The sequence below is a fragment of the Fusarium solani genome (assembly GCF_023522795.1).
Source record: "Fusarium solani strain SB1 chromosome Unknown bctg00000000, whole genome shotgun sequence".
In the NCBI taxonomy this organism is placed as follows: domain Eukaryota; kingdom Fungi; phylum Ascomycota; class Sordariomycetes; order Hypocreales; family Nectriaceae; genus Fusarium; species Fusarium solani.
Genome location: NW_027072157.1, coordinates 2,222,010 through 2,243,254, shown reverse-complemented (window position 1 = coordinate 2,243,254; position 21,245 = coordinate 2,222,010). Strand labels below are relative to the sequence as shown.

Sequence of the window (21,245 nt, the reverse complement as noted above, 5' to 3'; positions counted from 1 at the left end):
GGCGCTACGTACTGAGGGGACCTCTAACAAGGATCGTGATATTTTCTAACTCGTCTATCTGATCCCTCCCCGTGTCTCTAAACACGGACCATCATATCTTTCATGACGAGACAAGCTTAATCAAGCTCATGCCTCGACGAGTTGTCAATTTCCTTTTCGTACCCGCCAAACCAAATCAAATCAACCAGTTCGCACATCCCATAAAACCATTCCATGCACAATCAACAAACAATTCGCATACCCTCGTGTCCCACTTCCACCCTACACCCTCTCACAAACCTCCATCCCAGTCCATCCATTCATTACCAAAACTGGTACTCTTGCTTCCCGTCTCTGGTACTGCCAATCGTGCCATAGGCCTGGCCTCCAGTCGTCCGGAAACCCTGTGAGGCGCTGTTTGACTCGCCGATATGGTCCATTTTTGTCACCATTCTCAACGCGGGCTCGCAGAGAGCCGACAAAACACCATCCTCCATGAGCTTTTCGACCGTCCAACGCGTTCTTTCCCCAAACACCAGGCCCAAGTTTTCCTCAAAGAGTTCCTCTGCCCGTGTAGACGAAATGTGAGCCTCGAACCACTGTGTAGGTGATCCCTTTCCAGGTGGCGTCGTGGGAACTGTTTGACCTCGGAATTTGGTCTTGTGCTTGTTTGACGCGTTTGGAAACTTCTTGACTATACGGGTCATTGTGATTGTCAAGCAGCTGCGGCCCTTGGGCCCATTTCGATACTTTGCGAGGTGCCGAATGTTGATTCTCTCAATTTGCCATCCAAGCCTAGCATCCTGGTCGGCCTCGATCTCGATCTCGCCTGTGTCCTTTGTCCTTTATAAGAGTTAGTCTAATGGTCAGATTTTCTGAACAAGGCTCACACGACTCACGAGATACTCATTGAGTGAACCAATGACCTTGCAAAGAGCTTGAAGGCTTCAGGTACCGCCTCCATGTCCATCCGGCTAATCGCAAACTTGACGTCCCAGGCCCGTCTGGCGCAGTGAACATACAGATGAGACAGCTCCTGAGTTGCGGGGAGGCATTCATACTCAAAGGTATCGGCGTCCACCTTGACCACAAGGGAAGTCGCCCCGTCGTGAGATTTGCACACGATTTCATAGTAGACCTGTATTTCGCTGAGCATCCATGAAGTCTTACCAGCAGTCAGCTGCGAAAGCAGATCAGCTTCCGCTCCATTGGTCGTGAGAATCGTGTAGAAGCCAACGGTGCCCTGACTCTCATGTTCGTTGCTGTTGAGTCTTTCCAACACTGATTCCGACGGCCAAGCAGGGCCTTGCCCAATGTTGACCAAGGATGGCGGCTGATTCTTGAAGCACACCCTGCCAAACTTTGCTTCTAGGCGAATCAGACCAGGCGTGATTTGTAGAATCCTTACCAGTTCCTGAAGTTTTCCTTCTGTCTTTGCAACCACTTCGATGCCTTCCATGAAATCTGGAGTCACCGGGTCCATCCCTGGGACAGCTCGCGTGGCACTGGCCTGTAGGCCGGTATCTCTCGAAACTGTCGCCAGCCCCAGGCCCATTCCTCTAGATGGACCATCATTTTGGGATGGAGGCTCATTTTTCACTAAGGGCTGAGATCCCATGGCGTTGACAAGAGTGTGATTCTCCTTCTCTGACCCTGCTGGCTTGGAAATCGATGGGACAGTCGGAACTCGAACGTTTGGACCAAAAGGAGCCTCCTTGTTTTGCCCTTCCGCAGTTTTCTTCTTCGAAGCAATACTGGCCCAGGTAGGACGGGAGGCCGCTTTTTGCCTCATGGTCTGGAAGAATTCTTTGGTAGCGTCTCCCTGCTTTCCAAATACCACGCCGGAACTGTGACCCGCCGCCGACTTTTTTTCCTTCCCGGACTGAGAGTTTTGCTTGTACCTGTCCATGGAATCCATTAAGGCAGGTGTGTGGACATGACAGTCGAGATAGTCCATCAAACTCTCTCCTGGCGGCAGTGTTTTCTGTTTCTCACATGCGTTGCTGCCACCTTGATTCGGGCCAGTCTCCACCGCGAGGGTAAAGGGGTCAACAGGAGCAAACATCCCATGGAATTCCTTGGCAGGTGACTCCGAATCCAATAGATTTGGGATAGAATCGTCCCCGGGCCTCAGCTTTGGTGTCCGAGCACCAACGGGCTGACGAGAGGGAACCGGTTCTTCAAGATTGAGCAGTTCCAAGTGTTGTGTCTCGATGTTTTTGGGAGTTTGTTCGAGACCAGCTTGAAGATCTTCTGATCCCAGGTCAAGAAGAGCACCACCAGCGAGCGTCATGACCGAGGCAGTCGTATCAGGGGTAGTATCATGCTGAACTTCATTTCCCTCTGAAAGGCCGGGGATCAGTTCCAGACTCCCTTTAGCGTAATTAAGCTCGATGCCGTCGATCCAATTTGCCACTGAAGTTTCGGTTGGAAGTGGTGACCTTGAGCCCTGCCAGGAATCGCCACGTAATTCTGAGAAGAGGATTCCCTCCAACCCAGTCTCTTTCTGTACTTTGTTCTTGCCGGCCGCGGAACCGAGTATCTTGGGCTCGTCTCCTTCGTTCTCGATGTTAATGAGTCGCTTGGAGATTCTGTTTGTTTCTTTGGTTGTCTTGGCAGTATGCAGAGAGAGTTGTGTGGTTTTCTTGAGCACCTGCTGCTGTCGACGGGTCTGATGGATACTCCGAATCTCTGTTGAAGCTGAAGCATTGGGGCGTTTGTTCGTGTACTCATAGTGAGCAAATGGACTGAATCCGAGCTTTGGGTCTTTGGCTAATTTGTGCTCCAAGGGGTACACAGTCGGGTCGAGACTCAAGCGGCCCCTGGCATCTGCTGTTACAACTCTCAAAGATGCGGCTCCTTCAATCAGCTTGCGCTCTTGATCAGCTCCGAAAGTGATGGTGGGGTCCATGTATGTCAAGTTCGAAAGGCCGGTATGCGTTAGACACCGGTATGAAACTCGAAATGGGCGTGCTGCTTCTGCGAGGATCAGATGCGATTCCTTGGTGAAGGGGGCATCCTGAGGTTGTTAGAAATCCTGTCCGAGATAGGAAGAAGCCGAGAATTACCATGAAGCTCAGGAGCGTGTCAAGCTTCCGTATCACTGTTTCCAGGGACTGTGCATCGCTTTCGGTTCCAATATAGGCCAGAGTCTCGGTGCAGTTGTATGTCACCTGAAGATTCCCAGGCTCTTCAAGCTTCCGCAAACTGGCCTTGGAGTCCAAGGCCGGCCATAAGATGTCGAACTTGGCAGTCAAATCTGAGATGGTAGCCCCTTCAACACCTTCGAGGCCTCTCCATATTGTTTTGTGGGGGAGTTCTTGGATGTGTTGAGGGAATCGGAAGGTGTCGTATTTTCCCACGCTGGCCTCCAATCCCTCAGAGTACACTGGCCATGAAACAATGTGAGGCTTGTCTGTCAGGACCTCGACGTCTGGCTGAACCTTGGATCCCCCAATGTCAAGCTCATCCTCTTGATCAGCGTCTTGGTCAATGGCACCGGCTTCTTCTTCGAGTAGCTGTTCCAAACGAGACTGCATCCATCGGAGTATCTCGGCTTGGTATTCGACATAGGCGATGACCTTGAACCACGGTACTTGGGGGTCATAGAGAATCTCGAGAACTTTCTGCACAGCAATGTATTAGAGCCAAAACGTCTACTCTTCACGCTCAACTTACCGAGGGGCCCAGAGAATCTTGCAGATCTGTCATGACCAAGGAGACTCCTTCAGGTAACAACGGAGGGTTGCATGAGACGTAAAATTCGATAAAGCTTGCCATGGTTACTGTTGCATCCTTGATTGGAATGCCGATCCTAGGTGGGTTTCTCAAGCAGTAGTGTTAGTACGTTCGCAACTGTTGAGAATTGAGAACCGCGTAGATCAACACACCTTAGTAAACAGGAAAGATACGGGAGACAGTCGTTTGCCACATATGAAATCAAATGTTACAAGAAATCTAAAAGCCAGTGGTAAATAGCATGTCCTTCCTCCTTGTCGCAGCGCTACCTGGGATGCGGCGTGGTCAATGAGTTCGAGAAGGTATCCGACCGAGCGACCCGCGGCCGCTTTCGCGTTAAGGCAGCACGAGGATCCTGGTCTCGCGAATAGTGTAAAACCGGCAAGGATAATTGACTGTGTGATGTTCAAGGTTGTGGTATCGCGGCCGCTTGTTCGCGAGTTAAGGCCTGAAGGTCTTGTCGATAAGATCGAGGCGGGGGGGGGTCGCGAGGCCGGCAGAGCCACCGGTACGGGGGTAAGAAGGCAATCAGAAGAAAAGAACTAATCTCGGAGGAGGGTCGAGAAAACTAGAGAACGTGCCGTAAGACTTAATACGCCGCGATGTAAAGAACTCGGTGGAAAGCAGTCCTTTTTGCTGATGGGCTTGGGTTCGTGATGGGAGGTGTTTAGGAGAAAGCAGAGATTTCTCACAACGACAAGATCAGAAATGAAAGAAGGAGGGGTACCTGACTAGGCGGTTAGAAAGAAGGAAGGTGCATTAAATTCTTCTCCTATGCACCTTCCCGTGGGCAGTTGTTGGCAAGTGACAAACACTGGTAGACCGTGCGGCATCGGCCCTTACAACTGTGACTTGAGGAGCTATGGCAGTGAATCACGAACCGATAAAGAAATAAAGATAAGGTAGGCATCTCATAGAAGCTAGCATAACAGGGAAATCTCATCTCTTCTAAGTATTATTATTACTATGGTTTTGATAAAGTTCCTATGGACTGGGTGTGTTGGGTCATTGGGAGTTGATGAGCTGGTCTTAACTTGTGAACGGGCTCGCGAGCATTCTTGCAAACAAAGAAGGACAACCACCTTTGACATGCATGGATCCAAAAGCAATGCGTGCCCAAATAATTTATTCATTGGCTGCTTGGGTATCCGTCGTCTTCCCAAGGACAAGAAAAGCTGGCCCAACCCCTTGCCTTTGCCTTGGGTTGTCCCTCTCATCAGCCGCCTCTAAGAAAATCCCCAGGTTCCATTCTTTTTCTATTTTTCCCGAGTCCGTTTCCCTCAAAGTAGGGCAATATCCGAATTCAACGAGCCACCTGAGCTGAGCAGAGTGGCACCAAACTTCCAGTGCCAGAGAGGCACGCCCAACGCCAGTAGCGCCTATCCCTGCCGACCCCAAGGCCCCAAGGGCAAGTCGTGGTGAGACTGGGGAGAAAAACAAAGCCATATCCAGTAGGTAAATGTCCAGCCCATCTATCTGAAGTGAAGAAAGAAACAAACAGCAACAACAAGGTATACAATGAGTGGTATCAAGGCAGCAGTGGTCGTGACAGTGTTCGTAGACGTGAAATCGAGGAGCTGTTGATGAAACATCAAGAGGAGAGAGGGTAACTGGAGTAAGCAGCAGGACGAGATGGGTGCTGACAGAGTCTCGGGGTGGTCGGGTTCAGTTGGAGGTCAAGTGAGACCTCTCTTTGTTCGACCTGATCCGAGTATTGAGTGAAACGAGAGGCTGGTGGCCCCTCACGACATGCGCGGGGCTGAATTCATTGCGCGCCTTTGACGTTCTCCTTGACGTTCAACGCCCACTTTAGCTTGGCGAGTGCCTCTCTGGACTGCTCTAATAGGCGCTCTTGCTCATCCTCTCGCTTCCTTGCGTTGGTCTTGATGTCCTTGAGCGCGTCCTCTTGAGCCTTCTTGTACTCTTCAAACTTGCGGGCGATTTCTTCCTTTTCATGTCGAAGCTGCTTGATGTTGCTGTCTTGTTGGTCGCAGAGGTCCTTCAGTGTCTGTATCTTGTCGTCGTCTTTCCGTCGCTCTTCGTTTAGTTGATCGATCTCGGTCTTCATTTTGGAAACGGCCCGCTTCACCTCGTCGCCTTGATCCCGCCAGTGTGAAGAGATGGCATTGTATCGGCCTTCCATCAGCTGCGCATAATTTGTTGCCTCTTCGACCTGGACTGTCGTCTCCTTCCTTGTCTTCTCCATTTCGTCCTTCCAGTTCCTTTCCCGCTCTAGGGCGCTGACCGTCTTTTTCTTTTCGAGGTCGACGGTGGCTGTTAGCGATTCGACCTGGCGTTCCTTGCGGGCTAGCAGAGTCTTTGTGACGTTGGCTTCGAGGAGCCGGCTCTCATAGTCGCTGACGATGCGCTCCATCTTGTCCTCAACCAACTTTGCGGCCTGCTTGGCCTCGTCGGCTTTCAGGCGCTCGATCTGGATATCTCGCTTGAGGGATTCATTGTCGCTGACGAGCTTGTTGATAACACGCCCAGTCTTGCCCAAACCCGCCTTGCCAATCGTCGAGTCCCATTGACCGTCCGCGTGTTCGGGTCCGTCTGACATTGTGGAATGATCTGGTTCTGGGGTAGGTTCTACCACTCGAGGCGCGCCTGTGCTCCAGCGAGAGGGTGTCGTTGATGTGTTGTTTGGATCGGCCTTGGCCTTGATGGGTGTCTGGGCGTGGTGGTTCGGCTCGGGGTTGTTGGACATGGCGCTGGCGGTGCTGTTGACGCTACTCGAAAAGGCGCTGTGCTTGCTGTCGGGGCTTGACTCGGAGCCCTCGAAGCTGGGTACGCTCCGGATAGTGCTCGACCTGGCGACTGCCGGCTTGTAGGTCGCAGGGCTCCGGCCTTTCATGCTGTTGATGGAGCCGGTGGAGGCAGGCGTCAAGGTCTTTTCCTTCTCGGCGGGAGCATGTAGTTCGGTGAATCTGGCGGCGAGAGAGGCGGCGGCTGGAGAGAGTGGGTGAGATTAGCGCAAGTTTTTTTTTCGACGGCCGACATTCATGCGGAGGAGTGGAAAGAGTTTTTGCGGGAGTTAAGTGAGTGAGTGAGGCTGAGGGCTGAGGGTGAGAAGACATTGGACGGGCAGGACGGGACGGAGGGAATGCAGATGCGCCCCGTCAAGATGTGGGGAGCTGTTTCAAAGATGGGGCAGCATCAAGAGATGCAGCTGAATATTCGTAGATAGGTAGACTCTATCTGAGCATCCTCTGTGCGCTATGCGTACATACGTACCGTTGACAGCGTCCTTGTGAATGGAAAATTCCTTTTTGTGCAGGCGATTCCGCATTGCACCGGGACAAGAGGCGGAAGGGGGGTGCCTGTTGTTGATGTTGATGTTTGTTGTTGTTGGGTAAAGTTGCGAAAAAGGGAGGAGGAGGATTGGACGAGAAAGCAAGCAAGCTTCTCCCCGGCGTCAGCGTCGACCAGTGCAGCACAATAGATTAATCGGCAAGTAAACACACGCACAGCCTTCGCCTCTTTTTTTTCTTTGTTTTTTTTTTTCTCAAGGGAGGGAGGGATGGCTGGGCTTATGCCTGGGCTGTTAGTTCGGGCCTCTGGCTGGGTTACGCTGACTGGCGTTGGCGTTCAATCTTGGGTTGGCTCCCGCTCGCTGAGGTGGCTCTCCCGCTGGTCCCCCGTTCTGCCGTCACCGCCGCCCGCCGTTGGAAGGACGCCGCGTTGAATGGATCGACGGGTAAGTGGAGGATGGTCCGTATCCAATCCCGCAATAAAACTGGTCTGGTTTGACGGACACTCGCTCCGGGGGGCCCGCTCACGGCTCTTTTTGACTACTGTTTAATGGGAGGTCCGGGTCGTAGAGATTGATCGGCCAGGTTTTGTCAGTGGACGGAAATCGAGAGATGAAGCAGAAGAAGCAAATATGCGTATGCCGTTCTAACTGCGACCAGGGATGGAAGATGAAAGAAGAGAATGTAAGATTTGAGCATGAGCATGAGCATGAGCAGCACGAATAGAATAGCTAATCAATCCCGCCCTGGGGCCGATGGACGTCACGGACCTTCAGGTTGAAACTCTAGACGCTGATGCCACAGCAACATGAGATTCCGGGGCATGACGGGATTTCCCAAAACACGCAACCCATGTTTACGACCTGAATGGAACCCTTGGGAAAAGCGCCCGTGAAGGCCCAGGATGCTCCGGTGAGCCTGCAGGGGGGTCCCGGCCTGGAGGGCATGGCCCGGCTCGGCCGCCAAGGCCTTGTATCACAGTCAAGCAAGAAGAATCTCATCTCTCATGCGCTTTCAGATAGGAATTCCAGGAATGCCCAGTTGAGGCTGAACCGTCACCAAGAGATAGGCTTGAATTCGCCAGGGAAGCGGCACGACGATAATGGACCCTTCTGTCGAGGCTTCAACCCGCCACTCATCATGACCTTCATTCCTGTTCTCGTCAACGTCCCAACGCCTGATCCCTAAATTGCATTTCTTGGAGCCTAGGCTGCTAATACGCATCACATTACGACGAGCTGTCAGCCTTGCTGAACTCCATTCTGAACGCCAAGGCTTTATTCAGACGTCTCGTATGCATTATCTCTTTGTTATCTCTGCTCGCTTCATCCCCAGCGAGGCCTTGAGAACCATTCATTCAGCCATCTGCTTCTGAGAATAGAAACGTCACGCCAATTATGACAACTAGGCTTCATAGCCCGTCAATTCTTCCACCGTTATTTGCTCAAACTCATCTCATCCATGTCGTGATACACATCAATATCCCTGATCTGTGCTCGCATCCATTCACATCCATCACGTATCCGTGCTCGGCTTGCATCGAAAGATGCTCGCCCCTGGTTCAATTCTTTTTGCAGCCACTTGATACAATAATCATACAGCCCGACAGTGAGGTATCTGGCTGTTCCCTGTCCATCATCTCTAGACCCAGCCTATGTTATGTGTGTGCAGCATCGCAACATTGCCCCTTAAAACGCCTCCCAATGAATGCCCTTGTTTTCGGGCCAGTTTTCGACGGCCCGCCCTCTTTGTTTATAGTTGATGTGTATCCATCCGTATGGGCGTTCCGAAAGCGAGCCGTGTGTCACCACCAGCCGCTCATCATGACCACCCAACTCCGTCGTCTGTAGCCTTTACATTTTAATACAATCCGAAAGCATCATTCGCGGCTGCCTTGCACTTTCGTCGCCAAATTTCCCCATCTTACGCCATGGCTGTTTCAGGCCAGAGGGCTTCAAGCTGCGATGGCTGGTGCTGTCGCCTGCCCAGCATTATCGCCAGCAGCCTCCCGTCCTGCCTCCATGAAAGCAGGCCGATACTTGGACAGATACTTGCCCGCCATAGGCCTCGCCTCCTCGACTAGAAACAAGTCAGCACATATCACTAAATGGGAGACAAATTCAACTTACACTCGGTCCAAATATCTTGCACCGTATCCAGAGCAATCTCCTTGACAGGTGGCCGCATCATGACCAAGTAGAGCAGGCTTGTTAGGGCCAACTGCACAATGCTGGGATCGCGACACATGTGCTTCACCCGAGATAGAATATTCCGGTTCAGCTCCGGAATCTCGCTCAGGAATCGCGTGAGCACCTTGTCCTGGGCGTTCAGATATGGCAAGAACCCATCAATCAGCCGCAGGCAGCACTTTTCGTAGTGCAGCAGTCGATCACCACCTGTCTTCTGCTGTAGCTTGTCGTTGTACCACTCTTCACACAGCCACGAAACTGCCACGTCGATGTGTTTTCGGAAGTCCTCCATCACGTAGGCATAGAGCACATCGCGGATGTTACTGCTGAGGGATTGCGGTGCTGATGGGTCACCCTCGTCCTTCACAGATACTCCCTCGAGGCCAGCCACTGACCGTGTTGCCAGTCGTGCCAGTATCGTCATCCACGAGTCTCGGTTTCCAGAGCTGGCAGCTAGCCTACTGAAGCCAGCCTTGCTCTTCTTTGAGGGGTCCTCTAAAGATTTCATCATCTCAATCACCCGCGTCACAGTCCCGTTACCCGCTGTTAGAGCCGTTTCCGGTGTCAATGCCTGGGGTTGGTGAAGGTGGAACGACTTCAAAGCAAGGCTGTCCTCTAGACCTGATGACGCATCGTGAACAGGAGCGCTATCTAGCTTGTTGAGGATCTGTTCTGTATCCTCAGCCTGGTAAAAGTCGGGCTCGTAGTCGTCGTCATCCTCATCCACACCCAGCGGGGCGGTATTGGGGTTCAGTTCAGGAGCTGGAGCACTGGCAAGGGCGTCTAGACGTCCACGGATACCATCAACCGCCTTGGCCAACACTTGCTGATCGATACTCGCAAGCGTCGTGACTGCGATCTTGGCCACCATTGGTGCAGGGACCTGGAAGATGTCAAAGTTCCTTAGAGCGTCATTATCGATCAATGTGAACACATCTGCCAGGCTGTGCGTGCCAGGACCCAGCGGGGGCACTTGGATTTGGGCGGGAGTCAGCCGTTGTCGTTTAGCATCATATCCGTCATGGTGCTGTGCTGCGAGAGGCCGTTTCCTTCCCGAGTCGTCGGATATCTCAGCCATGGTGCGCATCATACGCTCTACGTGCTGCTGAATCCTGGGCGTCATGGGGTTGTGAGGATCTCGCTTCATCAGGTGGATCAAGAGCAGTCGACTTGTCTTCTCCATCGATTTCATCATGACGCGAGTTTTGGGTGTGAGGGGTGAGTTTGCGAGCTTGAGGGGGTTGAAGTTGAGAAGAGCATTGACAACTCGATTCGAGGTTGCCGGGCGCGTTCTCACGAGAATAGACAAACAATTGAGCGTCGCATCTACGACCAATGCATCACTACCGATCGCAAGGAGTCAGCTGCCGAGACCGGAGTCTGTGTTACCATCACTCTCACCTGCTCTCTTGAAGCACTATAAGCATTCGGTCCAGGAGCCCTGATGCTTCTGCCTCCAAATTCCGGGGGTCGAGGGACTGGTGGCCCGGGGGGACTTTGTCCAAGGAGACGTCGAGAGTGCCACCATACTGGTATTATGCGTTAGCGATATCCTGTGCGAACCAGTCTCTAGAAGTCATACTCTGAGCTCAGCACCAGAAGCGACACTCTGCGCCAAAACCACACGTTGCGCAAACTTGATGCAGCAGATCCTCACGGAAGGGGCTGCATTGTCCCATATCCGTAAAATCTTCTGCTTGATTGCCACCATTCTCTGCCACGTAATCGTATCGTAGCTGTTATTTATGCTGCATCGCAAACATTAGTCTCAACCTGTGCAAGGTTAGGGAGTGCGGACGTACATCCACCTCAACGCTAGCGGATAGATGCTGGCGGCGCACTGGATCACGCTCCGGATGACTTGGGGGTCTTCTCGATCATTCTCGATCATCGATTCTAGTGTCGCCAATACGTAGGGCTGCATCGTCTCCTTCTCTCCGTTCGGCAGGGCTGGCGTCGCAAAGGCCTCGGCGAGGAATTCGGCGCCCCATCGTCGAAGTTCGATCGCCGCGTTCGGTCCAATGATGGGGAGGATTCCTCTGACGATGCTTGGATAGTATTTGACGTCTCCTAGGACGAGCTTTCGGGCATCGTTGAGCTGCCGGATCTGGTCCGACACTGACAGATTCGCTGCCATGGTTGTTTACTGAATGTCTTCGATCGGCAAGGATGGTAGCAGGGAGAGAACCAAAGGTCTAGCTATGACTGGACGAAGAGGATACCATGAGTTGGAGAGGAGCGGGCGATGGCAGCAGCGGCGGTAGCTGTGAGGATGGCAATGCGGCTCTTGGAGGGTGGTCGCGCGACTAGGCTGCTGAGCTTGCCAGTTGTGTACTTTTTGGCATCCTCCGCATCAAAGGCCCAGCATCAGCAAAGACGGAAACAGAGGTCCAGTATCGAATATCCGGTGTCGCAAGGCTTTTGATTCGAGGCGCATCAGCTTCCCGGGCGTGCGCTGCGCGTCGTCGTCTTTGTGACAAAGGGCGAACAATTTATGTAGAAGCTGGGCTCCAAGTTTTGGCGACGACGCGGGAAGTAAAGAAGACGGGACGTGGAACAGACCCTTGCAACGCACGCTTTAGCTCCACCAGAGGAAAGGTACCTCAGACGTCACGACAGGCGTGCCTCCAGCCGAGGTTCAGCCGCAAAGATCTTCCACTGAAGTGACTCTGGCGCATCGACACCCATTTGAAGTGCCGACTGATAATCCAGCAATTGTCAAATTGTCCGGCTTCTACTTTCTCTGCTCTTGATTTATTGTCGTGCTAATATTTGCCATCTCCAAAATGCCTCCCAGGTTCGTTCATCTAGGTTCTACATTATTGTGCATAGTGGACTGATCAGGACCTCCGAACCAGCCCGCAATCGACATACTACGATCGCCGCCTGCGACAAGGCCCTGCCCTCGTTCGAGCCCGACGACCTTATCTTTTCAAGAACGCCGTCACCGGTCTTGGCCTCTTGACCGTTGTCGGAACCATCTGTACGACGAGCCGCCTCCATGTTACCGCCACGCGCTTACACTGCCTAGATTACTATACCCTCAACGCCGTTGGCCAGGACAACTTCGAAGATGTCAAGGTCCCTGATGAGCCTCGGAAACCCGCCTCTTCCAAGTAAACTCTACATATGATAGGCCGCACGCCTGGGGAATCATCTCTTAGATCAAGGTTGCAAATCAAAGCATTGGAGAAGTTAAAAGGAGGAAGAACACCAAAGCAGCTATGCCATTCATGCTACCTGCCACACAGAACGCCTGTTATAACCCCATAACCTTCCTGTACAACACGTTGGCGAACTCTTCTGCGCAACATGTATGAATAAACGACCACCATTGTACAATAGTTCTTGAAGCCCGCGAGTCCTCGCCCGCTGCAACCAAGATTCTGCCCCTCTCCAACCGTCATCAAAAGAACCGCGCTGTCCACCGTAGACACACCCAATGCTCTAACCATGTTCGAGTCCAGACAGAAAAAGGAAAATCGAATACATCCGAGCTTCGGCCGATTGTTTTCCATGGGTATCACAAAACGAGTACAAAAGCAATATACTCCATCCTTTCCTAACAAGTCCTATAATAGGGATGAGCTGAAATGCACCAGTCTGCGCAATCAATTGCTCAAGCTGCGGCTGCTTTCGACCCTCGGCTTACACTCGAGAGGCTGCCAACCCGTTTCATTGGGTTATGAGCTGAGTTGATCATTGTCCGTGTCAACTCAGGGATTCTGACAACCGGTTTGGCAACGAAGGTGAGTGTTGCTTAGGATGGGTGGCGTTCAGGTTGGACTTGATATCCGCTGCGGCCGGAATCTGGCCCTGCGGTACTGCGCGACTGGCCGCATTCTCCACTTGTCCCTCAACCGCTGCCACTGGTGTTGGATACATCTTGTGGGCTAGGTGGTTTGGGTTGGCCCAAGGCGTCTCCCGGAGGAATTGCTCACCCGCTGGGCCAAGGCGATCGAATGGCGGCGTATAGTACTCTTCGCGTCGCTGTGGTGGTGGCTTTTGCCGGGCTCGTTTGGCTCGCTTACACAAGTCAGCTCAGCGGTCTCGGAGAGTTGACCTGACTTTGTCAACATACCTCAATGGCAGCCAGGTCATCATCAAGTTCCGAGGGAGACGCTCCCGCCATTTCTGGCCCTGCAGGGAATCCTTCATACTTGGCTATGCTGGCCAGAGTCGAAACCTCGGTGTTGTAGGCGATGGCATTCCGTACTCGCTGGGCAGGATCCTTAGGGAAGAGCAGGCCGCAATCTTGCAGGCTATGTGCACTTCGCCTTGCTGTTTGAATATCGTACCACTCCTGGTTGAGAGCTTCTAGCGTCTTTTCTCGCTTCTCTCGTACCGCCTGATAGTATTGACCCCAAACTTGAGCTCGCTGAGCAACTGCGCGCCTCTCATGTGCCTTGACGCGATATTCGAGCTCATTATTGATCTCTCGAAGCTTCTGCTCCAACCGGTCATCCAGACACTGCTTCATGTTAAGGTACTCGGGATGTGTTGGGACGCTGGCGATCAGGGACTGCTCCTCTTCCTCGAGTCGTTGAAGCCGGTCCTTGTACAGTCTGGATGGCGTCAGCGCAATCTACCAAAGGTGATAAACCGAGGCCTACCTGTCTCTGAATACCCCAAACATCTCCTCGATATGTGTCCAATCTTTAAACGCGGCGTGTTTTCGCTCCACTATCGTTGGGTGAGTATGGTCAACCGAGTTGGGAGTGTTGGCCGGGCGATCCTTACTCTCTTCATCGTGCGCAGTAGCTGCATCAACCTCTTCGTCCGCATCAGCCTCCAGCTCCTCTCCATGTTGCTCTACGTCAGTCCCCCGAGCACTATCGCGGGCCCCGTCATGGCTGCCATTGTCTGTGTCATGATCGGCTTCCGCAGCGGCTGCCGCTTTGCGTTTTGATCCGCGCGTGCCCTTCTTTGTCGCGCGAGTTGTACGCTCTACCGCTCCATCCTCGCGAGCTATGGACTTCTTTCGTGGAGAGACGTCTACCTCTTCAGCAGGAGTTTGTGTGCCGCTGCTCTCGTTGGCTGGAGTTGGTTCATCTTCGTGCATGACTGTATCCTCGGCTTGCTGGGGAGTCTCTGTATCAGCCACTGGGACCGAGCTGGTCCGCTTCCTAAGTGGCTGCTCAGTTTCTGACTGATCGGCGGCTGGTGAGCGCTTTCGCTTGCGGTCTTGGGAGTCATTCTTATGGTCATCTTCCAACGCCGCGTCGTGCTTTGTCGCAGGTTTCGATGGGGATTCTATTCCGATTGTTGGAGAGCCTATAGAGGCATCGTCCCCCATGGTGGATTCGTCGTCGTGATGGTCGTCTAGGTTGGCGGTTCTTCGGAGCTTGCTCGGGGTGTGTTCAAAGACTTGGCCCTCATTGAATTGGTCTACAACGACGTCCCTCTGTCGCTGGTGCCTCGGGGTGTCGTAGAGCCGCTCAGTCTCTGCCTCAGTATCGTTGCCGTCCGAGGTGTGGGCATCGGAGAGGACGCTGTCAGAATCGGAGGTGGCATGAGGCTTCTTCTTGGGGGTCGGCCTAGTGCTATCTTCGTCGTCATTGTCAAGATGCATGTGTTCAATGTCCTCGTCGTTGTCGTCCTTGGTGTCAACCTCGCTGAGGGGACTGGAGATGTTGCTGTCCTCATGATCAACAACCCCAACTGCAGGTGAGGAGAGGGGCGGGGGCGCGGTAGCGGTCGCCGCCATGGTTGTTGAAAGACGCGATGACGTGTCTATGGCCTTGCTCAATGGAGAGAGTAGGTAGGCTTGCAGTATCGGGTGCAGAAGAGTGGTGGTGGTGATCGGCAGGTAGGTCGGAGCAGCGCGACCGTGGAGACGAGTGATGAGGAACGGCAGCTGGGTGATTGGGGATCGGGTGTCGTGAAGGGTGGACTTGAAGAGGCAAAGCCGAGCTAAAGCGAAGCTGATTGAAACAGCCTTTGTCCTGCTGCGGCATGGAAGACGCGAGAGGTGCTGACAAGGCCAAGGGCTTCCGGTGACGGACAGTTGAGTTGAGAGGAGGGGACAGAGAGAGGACGGAGATGGACGGTGGACGGTGCCGGTTTGCGCTGGGGGGCCAGGGCCTGCGCCAGTCGCCAGAGGAAAACCGAGAGCGGGCTGAGAATGACGGGGCAAAAGCGGTCTTCCACGGCAGAAACTGGCCTCGGGGGGTGTGCCATGATGGAGCACCCGGTTCAGGCCAATGACGCATTGTTCCGGCCAGCAAGGCTTCCGGCGCACTCCAAATCCACGCCCACCCAGAGGTTCATGTGGACCCTCTGGAGCTGGACTTTTTCTGTGCCTTTTTCCAGTCGCGATCCAGAGGCTGGCACTTTTTTTTGCAGCAGGTTAGCGAGTTGGCCGATTCTGTCAGAGAACAAGTCTCCGAAACCATGGCTAAAGGGTGAGTTCTTCTGCCATTGCTCTTCTCGTGTATACAATGGAAAATCCTGACTGAAGCAGCACAAAGGGCTTGACGGCCTCTTCCAAGGCTGTGGACCCCACACTCGACGCTCTGTTTGCGGCCAGCGTAAGTTTTGCGACATTGTTGTCTTCTCTGCCCTCCTGGCTAATCAATTATAGGCCGGTCCTACCAAGGCTCCCGCCAAGTCCAGATACTCGGCATTGTTGGAACAGAAGCCCCGAGAAGCACCCCAACCAAAGGTGGTCTTGGAGGAGGAGAACGGTGAAGAAGACGAGGACGACGACGAAGTGCTCTCGGAAATCAGTGAGGAGCTGAGCTATGGGGAGGATGATGAGGATGAGAACGAGGATGAGCAAGACTCCGAGGCTTCAGAGCAGGAGGACAGCGAAGGGGATGAGGACGACGCAGAGAGTGCAGACGAGCCCATGACAGATGCGCCAGCCGAACTCGACGCCATCATCGATGCCGCCGAAGGCAAAGAAAAGAAGGACCGGAAACGAAAGCGCAAGAATGATAATGACGATCTCGAGGGCAACTACTTGAGCAAGGTTGCTGCAGAAGAGGAGGCTGAGCGTGCGGGCAAGCGACAGAAGAACGATGCCTCAAAAGAAGCCGGTGAGAAGGGTGAGGCTGAGGACGACGACGCCAGCGGCGATGAGAGCGATATCCCAGTCCACGAGACGCTTGCCAAGGAAGACAAGTCCTCGGATCTGGAAAAGGCAGCTCGGACAGTCTTCCTTGCCAACGTTTCCACCGAAGCTATATCCTCCAAGACGGCCAAGAAGACGCTCATGGCCCATCTCTCTTCCATCTTGGAAAAGGATGCATCTCCACCACAGACCATTGAGTCCATTCGCTTCCGCTCTGTCGCATTCGCAGGCGGCTCTCTGCCAAAGCGCGCGGCCTACATCACCAAGTCGCTGATGGACGCCACAACCAAGTCGGCTAATGCCTATGTCGTGTACTCGACTATCGCGGCTGCCCGGGAGGCCGTCGCAAAGCTCAATGGCACCCAGGTGCTTGACCGACACCTGAGGGTGGACAGTGTTGCTCACCCCAGTCCCACAGACCACCGCCGATGCGTGTTTGTTGGCAACTTGGGATTCGTTGATGACGAGACTATCCTGGCCACCAACGCCGATGGAGATACTACACAGAAGAAGCGAAACAAGGCTCCGTCCGATGTTGAGGAGGGCCTATGGCGCACCTTTAGCACTCAGGGCAAGGTCGAGAATGTCCGAGTTGTCCGAGACTCCAAGACTCGCGTGGGCAAGGGCATCGCCTATGTGCAGTTTTATGTAAGTCTCCGCAAAGTTTGCCACTCACACGGATGAAACAAGGGCTAACAGGATTTGTAGGACGCCAATGATGTCGAGGCCGCCCTGCTCCTTGATGACAAGAAGTTCCCGCCCATGCTCCCCCGCAAGCTGCGTGTTACTCGAGCCAAGGATCCTCGCAAGACGGCCCTCGCTCAGGAGCGAGCCAAGGCCAAGGCTGTGGCCACCAACGGTGCACCCAAGAGCATGAAGTACAAGCCCAAGGCGACACCTGAGGAGCAGTCCATGGCTGGCCGCACAAGCAAGCTCCTCGGCCGCTCCGCCGCCATCCAGCAGCGTCACGGAAAGCGTCCCTCAAAGGGCTCTTCCGAAGAGGTTCCGAACCCCCTTAACGAGATCAAGACTCCAGAGCAGGTCATCTTTGAAGGCCGACGTGCCACATCCAGGGACGCTCTGCCCAAGGACCTCAAGTTTGGCAAGAAGGGCAAGAACAAGAGCAAGCCCAAGGCCAAGGGAGGCAAGCCGCAAAATCGAAGCGCCAGGAGAGCTGCCGAATGGAAGAAGAAGAGCTGATGCTGGTTCTCGACAGCGGATGACGCATGGATGGGGTAGTTGGTGAGAAGCGGCCGTGTGGGCTTTGAGTGCGAAAAGCGGATGTTTGAGAAGGGCCCCGCGCCCGCACGGGGATCGGAAAAGTTGTGCTGTGAATTTTGGCCACAGCCGTAAAGGTTGCTTAGATGAGATAGAAGTACATATTCCTCAAGCTCACGAGTTCAGTTCGGATATTGAGCAAGTTTGCTTTTTTAATGCTACGATTCTGGGCATCTTTTTTTATTGCATTGTAACCCAAATGCTTGCTGACATGCTTTCCTCAACTGAAATGTTGTATATCACTAACAGCACTTTCGTACATGGCTGAGCAAACAGCATCCGAGCAACTTTGTGGCTGATAGTATAATACCGCAAACCAACCGTATTAACTCTGCACAACCACATGTCACACCAATCAAGTCAAGAGATACTCCAATTTACTCTCATTAAAGAAGAAACAGATATCATCAATTTTACTTGCCTGCTTTATCAGAAATAAGTGCCAACTTGCGTCAAGGGATAACCTCGTCTATTAGGACCTGGCTCCAAGAGAAAAAGACCACGTGCTAGCGGGATACCCTGAGCCAAACTTTAGCGTCTGGTGGTAAACACATCCTTCCTCCTCCATGTGCCACCCAACAACAAATATCGGGAATCTTAATCAACATAATCCACAGCTCTCTTCTCTGTACATTGCATCGCCATAGGCGCGAGCCCTGGCAAGACCATCGCTTCAACACGCCTCGAAAGAAGTCGAAAGAGGTTATACAAGTCAGTCTCAAGATGTGACTGTTTAGTACTCGACCTCCTCCTCGGGCTCGAATGAGTCGGCAGCAACCTCCTCGTAATCCTTCTCCAGAGCAGCGAGATCCTCACGGGCCTCGGTGAACTCGCCTTCCTCCATACCCTCGCCGACGTACCAGTGGACGAAGGCACGCTTGCTGTGCATGAGGTCGAACTTGTAGTCAAGACGCGACCAGGCCTCGGCGATGGCAGTGGTGTTGGAAAGCATGGAAACGGATCGCTTGACGGAAGCAAGACCACCATCCTCGGGAGCGGCGGGAACAGCCATGGGCTTCTGGTAGTTGATGCCGAGCTTGAAACCAGTAGGGCACCACTCGACAAGGTTGAATGAGGCCTTAGCCTTGAGGGCAGCAATGGCAGCGTTGCAGTCGCGGGGAACGACATCGCCACGGTACAGGAGAGCGACGGCCATGTACTTGCCGTTTCGGGGGTCGCAAACCACCATCTGGTTGTTGGGCTCGAAGCCTGGGAAACGTCAGCACAATTGGAGTCTATGACCGAGTTGCGATCATCACTTACACTGGAAGGTAAGGTCGTGGACCTTGAAGCTCTCGTGCTCGCTCTTGGCAGAGGAAATGACAGGAGCGTAGCTGATGAGGGGGTAGTGAATTCGAGGGTAAGGAACCAGGTTGGTCTGGAACTCGTTGAGATCGACGTTGAGAGCACCGTCGAATCGGAGAGACGAGGTGATGGAGCTGACAACCTGGGCGATCAGGCGGTTCAGGTGCTCGTACGAAGGACGGGGGATATCGAGGTTGCGACGGCAGATGTCGTAGACGGCCTCATTGTCCACGAGGAACGTGCAGTCAGAGTTCTCAATGGTGCTGTGAGTCGACAGAACGGCGTTGTAGGGCTCAACAACGGCGGTCGAGGTTCGGGGAGCAGGGTAGACGGCGAACTCGAGCTTAGACTTCTTGCCGTACTCGGTAGAGAGGCGCTCGAGGAGGAGAGCACCGAAACCGGAGCCGGTACCACCGCCGAAGGAGTGGAAGATAAGGAAACCCTGGAGAGAGTGGCAGTTGTCTGGGTCGTTCGATTTAGCAGGGGTTCCAAGGGGTGAGGCGCGCAGCCTCAGGGTTTGCGAAACTCACCAGCCACACGGCGAATGCGGTCCATGACATTGTCGACCATCTCCTTGCCAATGGTGTAGTGGCCACGAGCATAGTTGTTGGCAGCATCTTCCTTGCCGCTGATCAACAGCTCGGGGTGGAAGAGCTGGCGATAACCACCAGTTCGGATCTCGTCAATGGGAGAGGGGTCGAGATCGACAAAGATGGAGCGAGGAACATGCTTGCCGCTGCTCGTCTCAGTGAAGAAGGTCTCGAAGGAGCCCCCCTCACCAACATCGCCAGCATTGGGGTCGGGACGACCATCGGGGCCGAGGCCGTGCTCGAGGAGGTAGCTATTCAAGATATCGGTCAGCTTCGGGGCCGGGGGTCGGGGGTCGGACGATGGCAACGGTAGCGGTGATGGTGGACGTACAGCTCCCAAGCAGAGTTACCGAGCTGGGTACCAGCCTGGCCCAGGTGGAGGTGAAGAATCTAGATCACGGAGCATCAGCATCAGCATCGCGAGCTTCGTTTTTGGTAGTGGTCTCGGTGGACGATAGGGGTCCCAGCCAGAGGACACCAAGTGGAACAGCCGACGCCATGCCGGGAGCGGGAAGCTGCTGCTGGCAGCTGAGCTCGCTGGCTGGGAGCGGTCTCACGGCGACAACATATGGATGCAATGCAACTTACCTCGCCCTTCATTGTGTATGAACGAAGCTAAGGGAGCTACGACCAGAGGTGGAGTTGGGGGAATGGGAGAGAGATATACGCGCGCAGCGCTTGAGGAAGAGAAGGGGAAGGGGGAGACGGGGGCGTGGTGATGATTTTCCGGCGGGTGTTTGGGGATGGAGGTTCTGTAGGTGTAGGTGAGTGGGTGCCCGCAGGAGGTGGGCATTGGCGGGGTCGACAACAAACAAACCATGGGCCGCGCGCGCCAAAAAAGCAGCTCCAGCGTCTCAGGTTATCCCACGGGGTACCTCTGGCGCCAGCCAATTCCCGCGCAGCCACCAGGTACCCCCGTGGTGCCTCACCGCCAATTGAAAGCGCAGCATGGGGACCCCTGGCGGGCGAGGGAACTGCAACTTTGCCTTGCCAGGGGCGGCTCGTGTGGTGTGCGAGCAGAGGTGCTAACATGCTACCAACGGCCTCTCTGCCCCGGCAAATGTTGCTGATGCGAATGGCTGATGGTGGCTCGAGCTGCTCCATAGGTATCCGTACCTAGCTACTGCACAGATCGGTAAGCTGTGCTGAGTTGCCCCGTGCTCCTGGAGGCGACAGAATGACCCTTGATCCACCGTGTCGTGGCACCTGTCAAAGATGCTCCAGGGCAACCTTTAACGGGCAACATGACGTGATGTTCCCATCTAGGTGTCTTTAAAGGCTGACAAGATTCAATTGACTTTATTGGGTTTCAAAACGGTTGCCTATTCCTAGGTAAGCTTGAGAATAGCATTCATCAAGTTGTCAGAAGCTTAAACCTTGACTACACTAACAGCTCCGGTAGCGGACACTACGGAGTATATACGAGGCTAATCTCAACGATAAGGACAAAGGATTGCTTCAGAGACAAGCCTCATATGTTGACTCTCCCACGCCAAGCATCCCAATTCATGCAAAAGGCCATCCATGGATCCGTTTAGATGCTGCCTAGATACGCGAACCTTGAGATCAGAGATGCCTCAAGATTCATGCACCTGACGACCCCAAGGCTTCCATCCAGGAACCGTCCCTATGCGTCTGGGTCGCGCGCGATTGTCCAGTCAAATCCGCAGCTGCTCTGTTGCCTTGCTGCAACCTCTACATGACTGCAAACCAATCGCGACCTAGCAGTGGGTGTGTTCTCGGGCAAGGAGCTGGAGGCAGCCACATTCTGGAAGGAATGTTGGATGAGGCCGTCTTCAATGGATCGACATTGGCAGTCTCTATGTGGTTGGGTCTCGTA

The 21,245-nt window shown here is 53.8% G+C and overlaps 7 protein-coding genes across 7 annotated transcripts; 2 read left to right on the top strand and 5 right to left on the bottom strand.

Moving 5' to 3' along the window:
- Positions 1-302: 302 nt before the first annotated feature.
- MRS44_000703 (uncharacterized protein) lies at positions 303-3,690 on the bottom strand (the record flags this gene model as incomplete). Its single annotated transcript, XM_046282582.2, has 4 exons — positions 303-822; positions 879-2,998; positions 3,048-3,605; positions 3,658-3,690. The coding sequence occupies 4 exons, from the start codon at positions 3,688-3,690 to the stop codon at positions 303-305; spliced, it is 3,231 nt and encodes a 1,076-aa protein (XP_046138598.2).
- A 1,792-nt stretch (positions 3,691-5,482) lies between these two features.
- On the bottom strand, positions 5,483-7,006 carry MRS44_000702 (uncharacterized protein; the record flags this gene model as incomplete). The annotated part of the gene is made up of 2 exons (XM_046267472.2): positions 5,483-6,666; positions 6,952-7,006. 2 exons carry the CDS (start codon positions 7,004-7,006, stop codon positions 5,483-5,485), a joined length of 1,239 nt encoding a protein of 412 aa, XP_046138597.1.
- A 1,916-nt stretch (positions 7,007-8,922) lies between these two features.
- MRS44_000701 (uncharacterized protein) lies at positions 8,923-11,294 on the bottom strand (the record flags this gene model as incomplete). The annotated part of the gene is made up of 5 exons (XM_046270517.2): positions 8,923-9,047; positions 9,098-10,500; positions 10,559-10,686; positions 10,740-10,905; positions 10,960-11,294. The coding sequence occupies 5 exons, from the start codon at positions 11,292-11,294 to the stop codon at positions 8,923-8,925; spliced, it is 2,157 nt and encodes a 718-aa protein (XP_046138596.2).
- A 649-nt stretch (positions 11,295-11,943) lies between these two features.
- On the top strand, positions 11,944-12,277 carry MRS44_000700 (uncharacterized protein; the record flags this gene model as incomplete). Its single annotated transcript, XM_046267471.2, has 3 exons — positions 11,944-11,954; positions 12,016-12,140; positions 12,189-12,277. 3 exons carry the CDS (start codon positions 11,944-11,946, stop codon positions 12,275-12,277), a joined length of 225 nt encoding a protein of 74 aa, XP_046138595.1.
- Positions 12,278-12,868: 591 nt separating this feature from the next.
- MRS44_000699 (uncharacterized protein) lies at positions 12,869-15,337 on the bottom strand (the record flags this gene model as incomplete). Its single annotated transcript, XM_065624162.1, has 4 exons — positions 12,869-13,183; positions 13,239-13,722; positions 13,771-15,050; positions 15,137-15,337. The coding sequence occupies 4 exons, from the start codon at positions 15,335-15,337 to the stop codon at positions 12,869-12,871; spliced, it is 2,280 nt and encodes a 759-aa protein (XP_065479874.1).
- A 213-nt stretch (positions 15,338-15,550) lies between these two features.
- On the top strand, positions 15,551-17,432 carry MRS44_000698 (uncharacterized protein; the record flags this gene model as incomplete). Its single annotated transcript, XM_046280676.2, has 4 exons — positions 15,551-15,561; positions 15,621-15,687; positions 15,741-16,880; positions 16,941-17,432. The coding sequence occupies 4 exons, from the start codon at positions 15,551-15,553 to the stop codon at positions 17,430-17,432; spliced, it is 1,710 nt and encodes a 569-aa protein (XP_046138593.2).
- An 811-nt stretch (positions 17,433-18,243) lies between these two features.
- On the bottom strand, positions 18,244-20,005 carry MRS44_000697 (uncharacterized protein; the record flags this gene model as incomplete). Its single annotated transcript, XM_046267468.2, has 5 exons — positions 18,244-18,719; positions 18,774-19,277; positions 19,346-19,656; positions 19,737-19,795; positions 19,994-20,005. 5 exons carry the CDS (start codon positions 20,003-20,005, stop codon positions 18,244-18,246), a joined length of 1,362 nt encoding a protein of 453 aa, XP_046138592.1.
- Positions 20,006-21,245: the final 1,240 nt, after the last annotated feature.